Source organism: Protopterus annectens, chromosome 15.part0 (genome assembly GCF_019279795.1).
Source record: "Protopterus annectens isolate FY-2018-M chromosome 15.part0, PAN1.0, whole genome shotgun sequence".
In the NCBI taxonomy this organism is placed as follows: domain Eukaryota; kingdom Metazoa; phylum Chordata; order Ceratodontiformes; family Protopteridae; genus Protopterus; species Protopterus annectens.
Window position 1 is genome coordinate 538,668,197 of NC_056749.1, and position 18,231 is coordinate 538,686,427.

At 37.0% G+C, this 18,231-nt stretch overlaps 1 protein-coding gene across 4 annotated transcripts in view; it reads left to right on the plus strand.

Annotated features, from left to right (window-relative positions):
• The first annotated feature begins 5,839 nt into the window (after positions 1-5,839).
• Positions 5,840-18,231, plus strand: part of TMEM255A (transmembrane protein 255A) — a 370,298-nt gene continuing 357,906 nt past the window's right edge. The window contains exon 1 of one of the 4 annotated variants that reach the window (XM_044057351.1): positions 5,840-6,122. In XM_044057351.1, coding sequence (XP_043913286.1) covers positions 6,011-6,122 — 112 coding nt within the window. In that variant the 5' untranslated portion in view covers positions 5,840-6,010. The remainder of the gene's footprint in view (positions 6,123-18,231) is intronic. The other 3 variants (XM_044057350.1, XM_044057348.1, XM_044057349.1) reach the window with 3 other exon arrangements.

The window sequence follows — 18,231 nt, forward strand, 5'->3', positions numbered from 1 at the left end:
ATTAAAGGAAAGGGTCTTTGAACATGCATATGCTATTAGAAAAGGATATAAGAAAATAGTAACAGCTACCCAGAGTTGAATGATATTATAAGTATAAATTGTTTATTGACATATACAATTTAAAAAAATAAGGCATAGCTGTTATAGTGATCTTACTCAGTTTTTATTGGCAGACTTTTGAATGACTGTTAAGGATTACTTTTTGACATGGATTAATTTATTCAACTTCATGATCTGATAAAGTCTCAGCGAAAAATATACTTACTGTATATTGTGGTTATGGAAGTTTAACAAATAAGTTTTAAAGATGTGTGTTTCATTTTTAACACAGTAATAACAGTCCATATTAAGGCTGTATTGAGCTAGTTTGAATTTCTTCTGCTGTATATATTTTCTACTGCAGGCAAATTTTATTAAGAATTTGTTATCATATATGATTTTTAATATAGACAAATGTTATTCCTTTTTTTAACTGGGTTTACACTTGTGTCTAGCATTGGTTCTAAAGGATCTTTTTTTACCAGCCCACTACCTGTTAGCAAACAAGCAAGTACAGAAACCAACAAACAACATTTGGTATATAAGTCACCTGATTTGTCTGAGCTGAACTATTTCAACAGATTACTTCTATATGTTAAACAGATTCTGAGGCTGTTTGAGAGATTATGTTAAATGTGACTGTTGGGTAATAAACTATTGTTTTGGAAAGCATTAAAATGGCCATATGTCTTGGATTCTTGTTTCTGATTTCACTAAAGGTATACCTCTAGAATTCTCTCTAATTTAATATAATAGTAAATGTACAGGATACTGACCAATTTAATAAATGCAGTGCAATATAATTATCAGAGTTTGTAATAAAATCTTGCTTAAAAGCAGTTTATTATTAGTGATGACAGCTGTTATTTCATACTTTGAGAATGTGGTTTATATGCTGTATACTGTATAGTGAATCAAATCTCACGGTTATTTTACAGTATAAAAGTGAAATACTGAAAATGCAAAAAAAAAAAATCAACCTAATAAACTAAAAATATTTGGAAAGTATTACTTCTAATTGTAAAGCAGAAGAGAAGCAGTCACTGTACATAGTAAACAATCAAAACAGCACTTATTAAATGAAAATAAGAAATGAGAGATGTGCCCTTGTATGGCAATAATTTCTGGAAGGCATATTAGACTAAGTTGCTTTGCCCACTTTGAGGTACCACTGGACTGACATAAGAGGTTCCTCACCTTTCTGCAGAGTTTGTAGGTTCCGGGGTGTTGCTGCTCTTAGTCAGGAGAACACAAATGCTAGTACCTCTGCTGCGGAAAGTTCCGGGAATTAGCAGCAATTTGCAGCTGCATTTCACATAGTCTTTAAAGAAACTTTTCAACAAAGACACACAAAGTGATGATGAAGGATGCTGAAATCACCCAATGGAGAGTCACAGAGAAAGAGTTTCGTATTCCAAAGTGGAAGAAACAACTTTAATTAAGACTCAGTTTTTGACGCTGGTAGCTCTAGTACAGGGAGGAGTGAATGAATAAGATATCAGTCTTGAGATATGGTCGGATGAGAATATGAGTTAATCCATACCACTGTAGGTATGGCTACATGTGGTAAGAATCTGTATAGCATAATAAATGTAGTACAGGAGAGGTTTAAAGAACTAGAAAAGAGCCTTAGACATGCAGCACACATAACAACTATTTCTTAAGTACTTCCTGTCAATTGTATTGCACATCTTAGTGTATGCATGGTTTAATGTTGAACACATGATATGAACTTTTGTCATGCAGTTCCAAATAATGCATTTCACACAGAACAAAAAAAACGGAAAGAGCTACACAATTTGAGGGAAAGCAGCCACTCCAATTAAACTGACAGGGGACCTGAGGAAAAGACAAGCCAATGATTTGAAGATAAGCAAACATGAAAAAGCAGCAAGATACATTAATGTAATATTGGGGTGCATATAAAGATATATTATTAATACAAAAACAAATGTTATTATTCCTTTTTACAGGCAACTGTTAAAACACAGTTTGAAATATTGTGTGAAATTGTACAGACCTAACTTTGCAAGGACAAAGCCCAAATGGGCAGTTTGTTAGACAAACTTAAAGAGATTAAGAATTTATGTTGTGGTATAATGTGCATCTCTCTCTTTTTGGTAGCTTTTTATATGTACTTTTCTAACTGCAATTAGAAGACATGGAGAAACATGCTGATTCTGCTAATACCAGACACACTTAAATACATAACAGAATGTACTGTATAAGGACATTTTCTTTTGATGCACTAAGGATTGTGAAATAATTCAGATCTAGGTGATACAAGATTCAAGATGACCAAGGAACAAAGATTGTTTCCTAAGAATATGCATAGTGCAATGGGCATAAAATGAATATTGTTCCTACTACAGACATGCGACAAGGAAAACTAAGAAGGAAGTGATAAATCATAAATCAGTTTTACCTGGCAACAAAGAGGGCATATATCAAGAATCTTGGGCACACTCTTTTTTTTTAAATATGGCTAAGCATCTAATTTGGTCTCATTTCTAAATATCTTAGTTTAGATCATAGAATAGGCTTATGCATGTATTATGAATGAATTATTACTTCCTTGCTTGTTGTTAAGAGAGATGTCATCTTTTCTCCTGTAACAACTATGTAGCTAAAACAAAAGTATAGGAAATGCTTTATATGACATTAAAACGTGGACTTCTTCTGAATATATCAAGTCTCACCCAATGATTTATTTCACAGTTCAGAAAAAAACATATAAATGGTAATATATATATATATATATATATATATATATATATATATATATTAAAAACCTTGACCTTATCAAGTGTTCTCCAAACAACTTGTTATGACAAAAACAACAAGGGATTGCATTACCAAAGTGTAGAAAATTGGTCTAATGGACAATCTGCCCCTGCAGGATCCATGGCAGCACATGCTACTAAATATGTACCATTAAGAAAAGTCAGTATTCAGTTTGGATAATTATGTGAACTGCTGATGCCATCAATTGTTTTTATCCCAAGACACTGCATGATATTTCAGTGGCAAATGTAAACACAAACACATGCACACACACACACACAAATATATATGTGTGTGTGCGCGCGTGTGTGTGCCTATACATATACTGGATATATATTTTTTTTTTGAAAGAGGGAGACAGCTAGATACATAACTCACACACATATGTAACACATATGCATATATCACACCCTCATTCAGAGATACATGACAAGAGATTTTAATTATCCTGGAACACATAGATGAAGCTGGCATCATCTTTTTAAAAATAATGCACGAGAAAACGAACAGAGTCTGAAAATATAAAGTAAACTCAGGAGATCTCCAGCAATTTATTTATTTATTTATTTATGTGCATATGTTTTCATGTATTTTTTTTTTCTACAGAAACAGTAGTAGATGATTAGGCTAATTTTCCAAAAGACCTAATATAATCAGAAATAGTGACATGTGAGTGCATGGGGTGCAGAAACAGTAACATTCAGGAATGCATCAGACAGAAATAACATATGGGATAGTAAAACAAATTGATAGTTAAGAAGTATCTGCACTTTATCAAACAGGTAGAAAATTAAACAGGCTACATGGGCAGTTTTTATTTGCAATTAAAATGTTTGTTTATGTATTAATTTAATTCAAAGAAAGACATCCTGAATGAGACTAAAAGCAACATAGTGCAATAGCCAAAATACAAATGTAATAAAAATGTTAGTTTATGTGACAAAGAAAGAGGATGAAGAAAGGATACAGCCTACTTTATAACCAGTTTTCTAGTCATCTTATTTAACCTCTTTTTAATTTGAGGTGTGATTAACATTGTTCACTATGTTAAACCCTGAATGGGGCTTAAACAATTTCTAGCTGAATGCTTTTTATGCATAAACTGCCAGGTATTTGCTGTTATCTCATCTTACTTGCAGATATGTTGCCTATGCTGTATATCACTGATGTTAGAGTTGAGCTATGTCAGGTATGTGTGATAATGGGCAAGATCTAAAACAATGTGAACTTCTATACCTTGTACTCTAGACTACTGTTAATACACTCTTGAAAACTGTAATCTTTTAGGGAAATGATTAGACCCCAGAATCAATTGATCCGTTTCACCTTTGCCCAGTTTAAAAGCAGTATTATTATTATATTGTAGAGAGTACTAGGAGGTAACATACCAATAGCAAATATTACTACCGCATCTGCAAGATCCAGTTACCGTTAGCCAATAACGTGGCTGACCACAGCCTTCAGTTGCATGCCCGCTATAAAAATGTCTGTATAACATGGGGTATGACAGTACTTATTACACCTACTTAAGGATATACATCATATACTCTACAGGGCAGGGGACTTTCGTCACAACAGAAATACACATACACGTAAAATATTCATTACTCAAGTAACAAGCCATTTATAAATGCCACCTGCTTGTCGTCTAACAGTGTAACCGGGAGTTATAACCGAGACATCTGTAATAATCTGTATTATACCATGATCCCCCCCCAAAACGTGCACGCTGATTGGCCAGCGTGCCCGTTGTAAATCGAGTTATACTAATGGAAAAAGGTCCGGTCGCCCGGACTTTTTTCCATTAGTATAACTCGTTTTTTTTAAACACTGTCTCGCTATGTTAAACCCATTTAACATAGCGAGGCAGTGTTTAAAAAAAAAGCAACGGAGAAAGCAAGATCTCCGTTGCTTTTTTTTAGTGTCTCGCTATGTTAAATGAGTTTAACATAGCGAGACAGTTAAAATAAGCAACGGAGATGTCCGTTGCTTATTTTAAAACTGTCTCGCTATGTTAAACTCATTTAACATAGCGAGACACTATAAAAAAGCAACGGAGATCTTGCTTTCTCCGTTGCTTTTGCCCACAGCTCTGATGTACTGCGCAGGCGCGCAGTACATCAGAACTGCCGCGGATGCCAGACATCTGCGGAAGGGCAGTAAACAGGCATTATACTATGCCATTATTTAAGAAAAGTAACAGTTTCTTTTCTTAAATAATGTCATGGTATAATAGCAATAACCCACGCCTGGGTGTGGGTAATGCTAAATTTACCCACGGTTGGCTTTGTTTGGTCCCTCGGGCTTCGCCCTCGGGACCAAACCACGCCAACCGTGGGTAAATTTAGCATTACCCACACCCAGGCGTGGGTTATTGCTATAATAATCCCCAGCAACCTCCTAACTCCTAAACACGTGCTTCCAAGCTTTTTCTTTTTAATCTTGAACTCGGTGGCCATATTTTGAGAAAGTCAGCATAAACATTATTGTAAAGAGACAGATGCAATAATTCCTTAATTTTTTGATGTCCTCGTATCCTTTTTAATCATGTTTCTGCAGTATTTCCAAAAGAGGTGCTGATAGCAAATTCATGGGATACCGTCTAAATTCATCGGTGGGTGGCAGTGCATGTCGGTTCTTTGAGAACCCATGGGAAAACTGCCCCTAGAATAACATCATGCTGTTTGGTTGTTTACGTGCTTCTGGATGTGATAATGCTGTAAAGGTCATAAACCACGCAGTTCCAACCAGGCATTAGAAATTAGATGAGCTATTATAGCTGTTTCTTTTCAGTTTCAAGCATAATCAAAGATGCGTGAAGTAAATATAAAGCAAGCCAAGAGCGCACAGTTTAGCTGCAGATACTACTAATGCACTGTGAAACGTATATTGGTTTTGCAGTATAAGACAACTAGGGACTGTAATCTCATGACTGACGTATATGCCCAGTAAATGCCCATCAGTCTAAGGACAATTCTGTCTCAGGATGGTTGGGTTGCTGGTACAAGCCCACGCATGCGCACCACAACGTATGTCTGGGCAGCCAGCAGTGGTGCAGGCGTTTGATGTGGCAGGATGGTCGGCTCAGGGGTGCTGAGCTTTCCAGCCACGGGCGGGGGGACACAGGCAATTGCAGCTGCAACAGCTGGGCACCCGGATCAGATATCTCAGCTGGACGGGAGGCTCCATGAGGGACTCAGCTGGGTGCAGGGCTCATAAGAGCGGAGGACTGGTCGGAATGCAACCCTCCCTGACTCAGCAGCAGCGCACAGGCGGGCTCACCCTGCCGGACTCTAGGGGTAAGTGAGACTAGGGGAAGCTGGCATTCCCTGCTCTGGGTAAGAAGGGCAAGGAAAGCACACGCGTGCAATTGTCTTTTAGCTCAAATGTCACTGAGTCGCCGTAATAAGCATGATTTTAAACAGCCTAAATTAAAAAGTTTCATATCTTTGAGATGAATATACTTTGACATTTAAATGTATAATATTCTTCACTTCTGGTGTATTTCACTTCATTGCACCATTGCAGACTTTGACCTAGGTAAATGTGTGTGTATGCATGTATGTGTTTGAGAAAAAGAGAGAGATGGGGGATTGGGATACCCCAAGAAGAGTGATAGCTGCAGTGCTCTGGGCCAATACGGTAAATTTACGAATGCCGTTTGAAATGCCCACTATGAGATTATTTGGCAGTAAAATACACGGTCAGATTGGGATCAGGCTTTCAGGACCTATCCCACAAATAGCACTCCACACTAGACGACAAAAGTGTTTATTTGTTTTTAAAGGAAGGCTTGATATTTCTTTTCTCTTAGACGGTAATATCTTAAAATAAGAGAGGCGCACAAATAGGTTTACCGTCCTTTCCTGTTATAGATGCCCTTCATGAAAGCATAATAATGAACGGCAAAACAGACATAAGATATGCTTTACTGGAACGTTTGGGAGACAGCTTAAAATGAAGAGGTTCGGAAACAAAAGTATACCGTTGTACAAAATATGGCTTCATGTGGGAAGGGTCAGAGCCAGCAATCACCGGTGGCTACATCGCGGATAACTATCAACGCTTTAAGTAGACACAGTATTGTATATGTGCCATATGCAGGAAAAACATATTATACTTCTGTTTGTGCCTGAAATGTTTTTTTTTTGTTTTTCTCTGACATTTGTGTTTATATTATTTTTTAAGACTGAACAAGTTACCCCCCCCCCCCCCCCCCCCTTTGAAACAACGGAAAGTATTGTTTTTGTACAGCAATGACAATGGAGCAGCAAAGCATTAATTAACTATATGTATAAACACACACACACACACACACACACAAGGTTCAGTGATGCAAGGCTACCTAAGATTCAGTGTACTCCACTGTATATCAGAGATGTCTTCATTAATTATTAATATTGTGTAATGTCAGTTACACAGAGACATTCCAAACAACAGGAATACTAAGTTCCACTCCAAAGGGATGGAATCCCTTCTTCCATCACCTTTGAGAGAAAATAAGATTCTTCCTAAAAATCTGATACAGTCTTTATTTAATGCACCACTGGGAGTATTAATTGATGTTTTCCAATATTTTGCAATAGCAGTTTTTGTGATCAGAAATCATTCTGATTTACAGACCTGTCTTCCCCCATTTCCACACATTTTCATCTATTCCAAAATAACAAGATTTCCATGAAGGAAAGATGCCAGTTCTGAATAGTTTATCCCATAATAACAGTGCCTTTATTCTACCTGTCCTTGCTGTAAGTTAGAACCAAAACATATTTAAGAGCCCTGTTTGGCTCCCCCACACTTCAAACAGGTATCAACTTTTTCCACCCACTCCGGGTTAACCTATCAGGTATTAAATACCACCTGTGGATTACTCTCATTTGTTGATCCCAACGTTTGCACCATTTCCTAATATTATCTGTTCTATTCTAGGCCTGTTGACAGTCCATGTGTGTTATTTCCACATCTTCATTTTGGTCCTTCTGGTTTTCAGTTTATTCCTTAGTGCTCTGCATTTATTGCTTCATAACTCCCAATATATAGTTTTACTCTTGTTTCTTTTAATAGACCCTCACTTTCCCCATGATAATAGGTTAGCTTTGATAACTGATCCCTGATGAATATCTCTGAAAGTGATTGACAGTCGGTGCATAAACCACTGGCAAGCAATACGCTTGTACTAATCTACAGAATGGGTACACTTTTGGATCTATTCAATTTGTCATATCTCTCCTATCAATTAATTGCTTCCAATGCATTATACTTACTGGGCCAGTGGATGTCTCCGTATACCTGATGTGGGACCTCACTTCCATTTCCTATCACCCAGAGCCATTAAGGCTTTCTCCCAGTTCCTGGTCCATTCAAATGGTATGCATTCATTACACGTCAGGCCTTTGCCTAGTAATGAGCAGATCTGGTTTTCTTCACTGGTGACTCTAATGTACTTGTTACAAATCTTGTCACAAATTGAAGTAAGTGGGTAGGTGTCGTAGTCCCCAACCTCCTTGCAAGATAGATAAGTAATGACATTTTCCTAGCCACCCTTCTAAGCATGCCCCCAGAGCAACACTTTTCATAAGATTTCGAATAGCCTGAAACTCTTGATGATCATGTGAGGTGGGGGCAGGCCTTCACCTTAAATGCTTCTACTATCCCAGTCAGAATGAAACAGTTTACACTTGGGGTCTGCTAACATATTCTTCAGCTTCTCAGATGGTTTACTGAGGTTGCAAGTAATCATTAATTATAATATTGCATCTAATTTTTATCCTAAATATTTGGGAAACTTGAATTCCTTTATGGGAGAACAGAGATCTATTCCTTCCCCTGTGTCCAACCTCTCCATCACTGCTTGCATTTCTTTGTAACTCTGATGTGAATATTCTCCAAATTCATTAAAGACTTGTAAAACTGATAGTACAAATTATATATATTGTCACCAAAAAAGACCAATCATCAGCAGATCTTATGAAAATTCCTCTACCTGCATCTTGATCTTCTAAACTTCAGAACAGAGACCCAGCTGCCACTGGTAGTTCTTCGAAAACCAAAATTAGGGGAATGTACAACCCTGTTGTGTTCCCCCTTGCTGTTATTCCCTTTGATGATAGAACCCCATTAACAATCACCCTAAAGAATCCATTGTATGAAACCTTTATCTAAATCTCTCTCCCTCTCTCTCTCCTGCATAACACATCAAAAAAACAACACCACACTACGGAATCAAAATACTTTTTATTGTCAAAGAATAGTATGACGGCATACAGACTTTTATTGCTGTACTGTTACATGAAAAATGTGAGCACTTGTCATTATCTGCTGTATGTCTGACTCGTAACTACTCTTTCTCCCAGAAGCACACATTCTGACAGGATATCTTCCAGATGTTAAGATAAAATCTTTGCTGATATTTTTACATCTTGATTCATTAATGAAGTGGGCTGATAGTCCGACAAATACAGTGCATCACCTATATATATATATATATATATATATATATATATATAAACATTATAATTCTTATAATCTTCCATTTCAGTTCAGTTATGTTAAATGTTAGCACCACTGAACTGTAAAATGTCATACATCTAGCAGTCTACCACATCCTTACCTTCCAGAACATTTTCTGGAAAATCAAGTTAAAAAACATAACACAAACAAATACATTTTGTGAATAATAAAAGCTATTAAAAATGAACAAACAACAATGTTTTCAGTGATAATATTCAGTGCACTTACAATCCTTACATCAACACTACAATATATTATAAGGTACAAAAACCAAGAACAATATTTTTATCTAAAGTTTCCCTGACAAATTGTCAAATCTTGGAAATTATACATTATAGACTTATATTGCCACAGCACTTTTGGAAGCTAGACTTGCCCAGCATTTGATTAATGTTGCTATCAGAAGCCATAAAGCTCATGCTAGAAAGACTTTTCCAGCATGATGTGTCCATCTGCAATTCAGGAATATACTACCCATGTTAAGTTAAGACCTCATTATTAGCTAATTAGCATGTTTCTTGAATAGCATTTCTACCAATGTTTACATCATCCTAGTAACCTGCCACTCGAGAAGACAGTGGCATTCCCCACCCTCCATCCCACACACACAAATTAGTACACCAACATGAACACACATACAAATGCAAACACACCACAGTCACTGCACCTGTTGCTTCTCTATCTACCCTCCTGTCATTCCCCCCATTTTTTGGTGTCCTGTGGTTTCTCCCATCTCCCTTAGATATTATGGTACTTTAGAGTGTGCCTGATGGTACCTCCATCCCTGTTATGCTGTTCTGTGTCTTAGGGCACATGTAAATGAGCTCGGTTCAGCATTTTTAGTTTCATTATTCTTGTCTCGGTGAATTTGTCTTTGGCATTATGGACTTTCGGTAATGCAAAGTAGATAAGTAGATCCATATTTATATGTGTGTGTGTGTGTGTGTGTGTGTGTGTGTGTGTGTGTGTGTGTGTGTGTGTGTGTATGTATATATATATATATATATATATATATATATATATATATATATATATATATATATATATATATATATATATATATCTAGGTCTACCTGAAAACGCCAAAATCTCTAAACGCCGACGACGAGAACACCGACACCAGAAGATCGACAACGGAGAAGACCGACAATTGAGGATCCCGACGCTGAGAACACCGACATGTAAAGGTAAGTGTGCGATAGGGATGGACGTTAGGGTCAGGGAGTGGGTAAGGTAAGTGTGTGATAGTGACGGATGTTAGGGTAGGGTGTGGGTCATGTAAGTGTGCAATAGTGACGGACTTTAGGTTTAGGGGAGGGTTAAGTGAGTTAAGGTGCGGGTAAGGTAAGTGTGCAATAGTGACAGAGTTAAGGGTTAGGTGCGGATTAAGTGAGTTAGGGTTAGGGTGCAGGTAAGATAAGTGTGCGATAGTGACGGACCTTAGGGTTAGGGTTTGGGTTAAGGTTAGTGCATAGATAGTTGTGTATGTAAGGTTTAGTGTAGGTTTGTAAGGTTTTTGGTGTGCTTGTGTTGTGTGTGTGTTTTTCAGAAAAGGTATTTGTTTTGTTGATTGTTGGGATTGTGGTTTGTTGGACATGTGAAGTTTCGTGTTTTTGAACTTTCTTTGTTTTTTCGGTTTTGTCATGTCGGTTATTTCGTTGTCGGTGTTTTGGCGTGTCGGTGTTATCAGGTAGACCCATATATATATATATATATATATATATATATATATATATATATATATATATATATATATATATATGGTTCCCCTTCAGTAGGTCGAATGGCTGAAATCTCAAAATGCATATGGTCAAGACCATATGCTTGAAATTTCAGAAGCTCGACCTTCTGAATGGGGATCGGCATACAGCGCAGAACGGGAGATTTCCTTTTCTGCGCTGTAGTGCGATCTTGGAGTTGGAATAAATAAGTAGTGAGGGATGTGGGGGGTGCAGGGGGGCTTGCGTTTTGTTTTTTTTTTTTACTTCCCTTTCAGAAGGTCAAGCTTCTGAAATTTGAGCATATGGCTTCGGCCATATGCATTTCGAGATTTCAGCCATTCGGCCTTCTGAAGGGGAACTATATATATATATATATATATATATATATATATATATATATATATATATATATATATATATAGTGGATATAAAAAGTGTACACACTCCTGTTAAAATGCCAGGCTTTTGTGATATAAAAAATGAGACCACAATAAACCATTTAAAAACTTTTACTACCTTTAGTGTGACCTGTAACCTGTATTCATTCATAATTCAATTGAAAAACAAAATCTGTTAGGGGAAAAAAATCTAAAAAATAAAAAACGTAAAATAGGCTGGTTGCATAAGTGAGCACATCCTTAAACTAATACTTTGTTGAAGCACCTTTTGATTTAATTAAAGCATTCAGTTTTCTTGGGTAGGATCAGCATGGCACATCTTGACTTGGCAATATTTTCCCTCTCTTCCTCGCAAAAGTGCTCCAAATCTGTCAGATTGTGAGGGCATCTCTTGTGCACAGCCCTCTTCAGGTCACCCCACAGATTTTCTATTGGATTTAGGTCTGGGCTCTGGCTGGGCCATTTCAAACCTTTAATTTTCTTCTGGTTGTTTCTTTTGTTGATTTACATGCATGCTTGGGGTCACTGTCATGTTGAAAGATGAAATTCCTCTTCGCCTGAAGGTTTTGGGCCAAAAGTGAGTGGTATTTTGAATTATTCATAATTCCCTCCACCTTGACTAAAGCCCCAGTTCCAGTTGAAGAAAAGCAACCTCAAAGCATGATACTGCTACCACCATGCTTCACATGGGGATGGTGTTCTTTTGGTGATGCGAAGTGTTGTTTTTGCGCCAAGTGTACCTTTTGGAATTCTGTCCAAAAAAGTTCAACTTTGGTCTCATCAGGCAATAACAAATTTTCCAATATGCTTTTGGGAGACTTGCTGTATTGTTTTGCAAATTTTAGTTGGGCATGGATGTTTCTCTGTGTAAGAAAAGGCTTCCATCTTGCAATCCTACCCCATAGCCCAGACATATGGAGAATATGGGAGATTGTTGTCACATGTAGTACAGAACCAGTACTCGCCAGAAATTCTTGCAGCTCCTTCAGTGTTGCTGTAGGTCTCTTGGCAGTCTCCCTAATCAGTTTTTATCTTGCCTTTTCATCAATTTTGGAGGGACGCCCAGTTCTTTGCAACGTCACTGTTGTCCCATATTTTCTCCACTTTTTGATGACTGTCTTCACTGTGTTCCATGATATATCCAACGCTGTGGAAATGTTTTTGTACCCTTCTCCTGACTGATACCTTTCAACAATGAGATCCCTTTGATGCTTTGTAAGCTCTCTGTGAACCATGGCTTTTGCTGTAGCAGGCGACTGAGTAAATGTCAGGAAAATCCTACTAGGACAGCTGAACTTTATTTGGGTTTAATCAGTCTCTCTTTAATTGATGGCAGGTGTGTACCCAAGAAGACTGAATGTTGTAATTAAATCAAAAGGTGCTTCAACAAAGTATTAGTTTAAGGGTGTGCAAACTTATGCAACCAGCTTATTGTACATTTTTTATTTTTTATATTTTTCCCCATAACAGATTTGTTTGTTTTTCAATTGAATTGTACATTTTATAGGTCACCTTAAAGGTGGGAAACATTTTGAAATGATTTATTGTGGTCTCATTTTTTTATATCACAAAAACCTGGCATTTTTAACAGGGGTGTGTAGACTTTTTATATCTACTGTACACACACACACACACATATATATATATATATATATATATATATATATATATATATATATGTGTGTGTGTGTCTGTGTGTGTGTGTGTCTACTTTAAAAGATTAATCTCCTATAATCGCAAATGTTAAATTACTGATACAATAATCTCATATGATTATTTTACTGAAATTTAAAACATTGACATTCATAATATCAAAATTTAATATGCAAACTTTATGTATCTCTCCCTGCAATAGTTTAGTATTTAAAGCAAACGAATAATGCATACATGTTGTTAAAGTAAAAGTTTATTGTTCATTTATGAAATACAGGTTCTATACACTTCAGAATAAAGTTTACTAAATAGATGTTAAATAAATATATTTTTTACATTTTTAAAACTTGACATTTCTGTAGATGTTTCTACTTACAAACTCAGTATTTTTTTACTAGTAAACTAGACTCCAAATGGTAAATATACTCCTCACATATGGGTGCTTGTTTTACTTTTTGCATTGTATTAGAACAGTACCTCCCCGGTCAGTCGGAGCAGAAGTGTGCGTGTCCCGTGTGAGTGATATTCCCCTCCAGCTGAGCAGAATGGGAAATTTGCCCATTTCCTCACTGTAGTGCGATCTCAGAGTTGGCATATTTAATTTGCAGGGGGTGTAGCTAATCTACTGCTGCTCAGTGGAGATCACAGTTACTTCCTGGAGAGTGATACATAACATTTGCCATATTTTGAATAGGTATCAAATACAAAGACTTAAAGATATATACGTATATATCTGAAGTCATTTACTTGTTAGTCCTTGATATTATAACACTTGGTGTTTTAAAGCTTTCAGTAAAATGAACATTCTGGATAACATCTCGGTAATTTAACATTCGTGATTATAGGAGTTCGATCTTTCAAAGTAGATCCATATATTTATATGTGTATGTACTATATGTGTAGTAGCTTACTTTTTGGGGAAAACTGAGCACTTAGGCGCATATACTTTAGGTGATTTATTGAGTAGTTATTATGTTATCACAACTGCTGAAATAACAGCAAGCCAAACAGGCCTACAGGTAGGAAATTTAGCGTGAATGGTTTATCTTGTTGTTGTCCATGTATTTTCTCAACAGGGCCAGTCTTAAAGCCCTGGCATCTGTTTGGGTCTAATGACTCAGAGAAGGAAGTAATTCTTTGGGGATGGTTTCCTTATACTGTATGTGATTACCTGTTTAGGTCTTGCTGAATCACACAGCCCTTGAGTGGTGACTGTGTAGTGCTGTTCTTACATTTTGTTTGTTTTATATCTGAGGTGATGTTTCTTGCAAAATTATCTATACACTACTACATACACCAAAAACATGACATTTTTCTGTTTGTCTTTCACTGAGGCATTTTATATCTGAGACGACACAAAGTGTCACAGTGGATAACATTGTCACCTCATAGCAAGAGCTTCCCCGGTTAGATTCTTGACTGGGGTGTCTCCTGTTCGGAGTCTGCATATCCTCACTGTGTTTGCATGGGTTTCCTCCCACATTCCAAAGACATGCAGTAGGTAGAATGGATGCTCTAAACTGGCCATAGATGTGAGTGTATGTGCAAGTGTGGTGAGTAAAAACTACTGCTGCAGGGTTAGCCACCTGGCAGTGTAAAACCTGGCTCTAAATGATTGTCACTGTTGAAATGTGCAAAAATGGGAATGGGGGTTGTGGGTGGATAGATGGATGGATGGATGGACTGCACTTTAACTGGTGCAAGATTTTATAAACATAATCAGGATAAGCAGTGTAATATAATGCTCCTTCTTTATTTAGAAATGATCAGAATGCTACAACAACAGCCATCAAACTATGCTATCACTGTAACAATCTGACAGCTGTGCAAAAGCACTGGTGAAAGTCAGAGTTCTCAATTACTGTCCTCTTATTAATATTATGAGGCTTTCGACCCCCTAAAAACATCTTTCAGGAAGCTGCAGTATATCTCTGACAGAATCAAACATACACATTCAGTTAGTTGACAACTTTTTTGGGACCTTATTAAAGATAGTTTCTCAGAAGAAATATACAAACATTGCAGGTCCTTTTGAGTCTAAGTTTCCAAAGAAAATCAATGACTAGGTCCTGCTTGCTTGACTGAGCTTCACTGAGGACTGTCTGTTATATATTCTTTTGTGGTAGAAATTTTGCATTTCCTACAGTCTTGCAGCTGTTTGAATCCCTTATGACTGCCAGGAATGATCCCCTTCCTAGGTTTTCTAGGACTGGTTATTCCTGGTAATCGATGTCTGATGTGTTAAACTGGGTAGCATTATTTTATTCTTGGATTACTGCTCCTTCTTCTACCTGCTGAGAATGAGACTGAGAAGCTGGTTTACTACTGTCTTTTAAGCACTGGTAAGAGTAAGTTTTGCAGTTTCTATCACTTGTGTCCCACTGCCTCCCCACTCCTTCTCTTTTTTGACAGGTTTTCTTCTAAGTTGTGTTGCAATGGATAAGGAGTGCTGTTGTGTCTGACATTTGAGAGTGAAACTCTGTGCTTCTGCTGTAGAAGTTAATAGAATCTTCCCCTTATTTACCGTAAATCTAATGTAGCTGGGTAGATTAGCCTTCATCCTCCACTAGTCCAATGTTATCACAGAACATTCAGCGCTTTGAAGTAAGCTGCTGTCAAAACTTGTTGGTAACAGCCTCTTGGCACTCCTCCATTTCTGCAACTGTTGTTGATTACCTAATCTCTATTACTTGCAGACAGCACTGTGATCCAGACATGCCTGGCCTGTTCTGAGTTACTAGGAGTTCTTGACCCTGTTCATTGAAACTGTTGTATTGCATGTTTCAAATGTACTGGCAAATGCAGGACATCTATGAACGATTTCTCAAAGAAGACAGACAGCTCTTTATCTGGTATTGCTTCTGTCATACCAAATACTCTAATGTGCACTCCTTTGTGTTTGAGATTGTCCAGCTTCCTTGTGTGTCAGTTGTAACATTTTTTTTAGTTCTGCCATTTTGACCTTTTCCTGCAGTATTTTGTTTCCTATATGAGGATTTTATCAGTGATAACATTCAGCTATCCCTCTACACTGCCAAGGGTCTCTTATTTTTTAGGTGCAGTTGAGTGGTAGGCTTCCATTTCTGAGACCATTAGGAAAAATTGTTGGAATGGAAGGATCAATTTCTCCTCTTGGATTGCCTCCTTACATTTTGATTTTTAAATGAAACATTCAAACAGAGGTAATAAAATGATAACTAAAGTTATTGCCATACACCGCCAGCAGAAAGGAGTCAGATTATCTGTCTTTCTTGAAGGTCGTTTCTCACCTGCCTCCTTTTTCCCTTGCTTTGAGTGACTCACAACAACACTGTACTAGGCATAGTGATGTTATGAATCTGCACTGTGCAGATCTTATTTTGTTGGCAGAGTTTCAGAGTGATGGTTTCATTCATGGGAATATTCAGTGCGACCACAGTTGCTGAAAACATAGTGCTGCTGCTAACTTCAACAGTTGAGACATGTTAGTACCTATCTTGAATAGCTATTTAAATACTCATTCTGAATGCTGAATACTAGTTATTGCAATATATGTTTACTGCTGGTGGGAATTTGTTTATTCCAACTTAGGAAATTTGTGGAAAATGTGGTGACCACACAGATTGTGCAAGTTTGCACTCTAGCATGCAGGAAATTGAGGGCAGTTTATATGAATTAGGAAATACTTAACAGTTATCAACTTATATCGCTTATGTGCCTTAAACCTGTTGAGTAAGATCACACACCAGTGGGCAGAGCTAGGAAGATTAGAACTGTACATCAGCTTCCAGTAAGAAGCCCCCCTTTACAAGTATAGCATGCCATCCAACCATCCACGCTTTCTAAAAAAATATATCAACCAAAAACAAAATATATAAGTTGAATTAAATTAAGGCACGTATCATCACACTACGAAAATAATACATTATTTTTAAGTGTACACTATGACATATAATGGTGCACGTCTTATGCACAGCTCTGCATGGGGTCTATATCAAAACTTCAAAGAAGTAAAATGCCGAACGTTAAAACATCGAACCCACAACATCGAATGATGAAAATAGCAAAGCCCCGGAACATCGAAATCTTACCTAGGGCAAGATTCCGGTGGGTCGTTCAGTGGCTTCACTATTTCCTCCACTGTGGTGTGAAAGTTACGGACCTTAGGGTTAGGGTGCGGGTTAAGGTAAGTGGATAGTTAGTAATGTGTGTATGGTGTAGTGTAGGGTTGGGTTTTGTTAACTGTATGTTTGTGTATTAATTGCTTTGTTTGTGTATAGTTTCGTAGGGTATGTGTGCGATAGTTACGGACCTTAGGGTTAGGGTGCGGGTTAAGGTAAGAGGATAGTTATTAATGTAGGTGTAGTTTAGTGTGGGGTTGGGTGTTGTTAACTGTATGTGCGTGGTTTATTTATTTTGGTGTGCTTGTGCTGTGTGTATGTTTCTCGAAACAGCAAATTTTTTCCCTGGGAAAAAATTTGCTATTCTGAGCGTTCGATGTTTTCAATATTCGAAATTCCAAGTTCGAACATATGGTGTTCGACATTTTGGAATTTCGAATATATGATATAGACCCTCTGCATGTGTACACAGAAACACGCATGCAGGTATTTAGTGTTTTCACTGTTATACTATTACATTACTAGTATAGCACATGGCAGATTAGGATTTAAAAATATTTATTTAGGACATACTTACTTGATTAAAAAAAATCTTATGCTAACAGTTTTAAGTTTCTCTGATTTGAGATTTTTGTTTCTTTTAGTACATAAGCCGTAGATATTTGCAGAATCACACATTTTAGTTTTAAGTGAAAAAAAAGTTTAGCAAGCCTTTGAGTCCAGGAATTTTCTTCAGAAGTTTATTTGCATGTTAGGTCTAATAAGCTTTTCACTTTAATCCTCATCTGGCAACATTCTTAAACACATATGAGATACGTGTGTTTGTGTATATAAACGTGTACATATTTATATATATATATATATATATATATATATATATATATATATACACACACACACATATATATATATATATATATATATGTGTGTGTGTGTATACACACACACACACACACACACACACACACACACACACACACACACACACACACACACACACACATATTTTTTAGATGATACATAAAG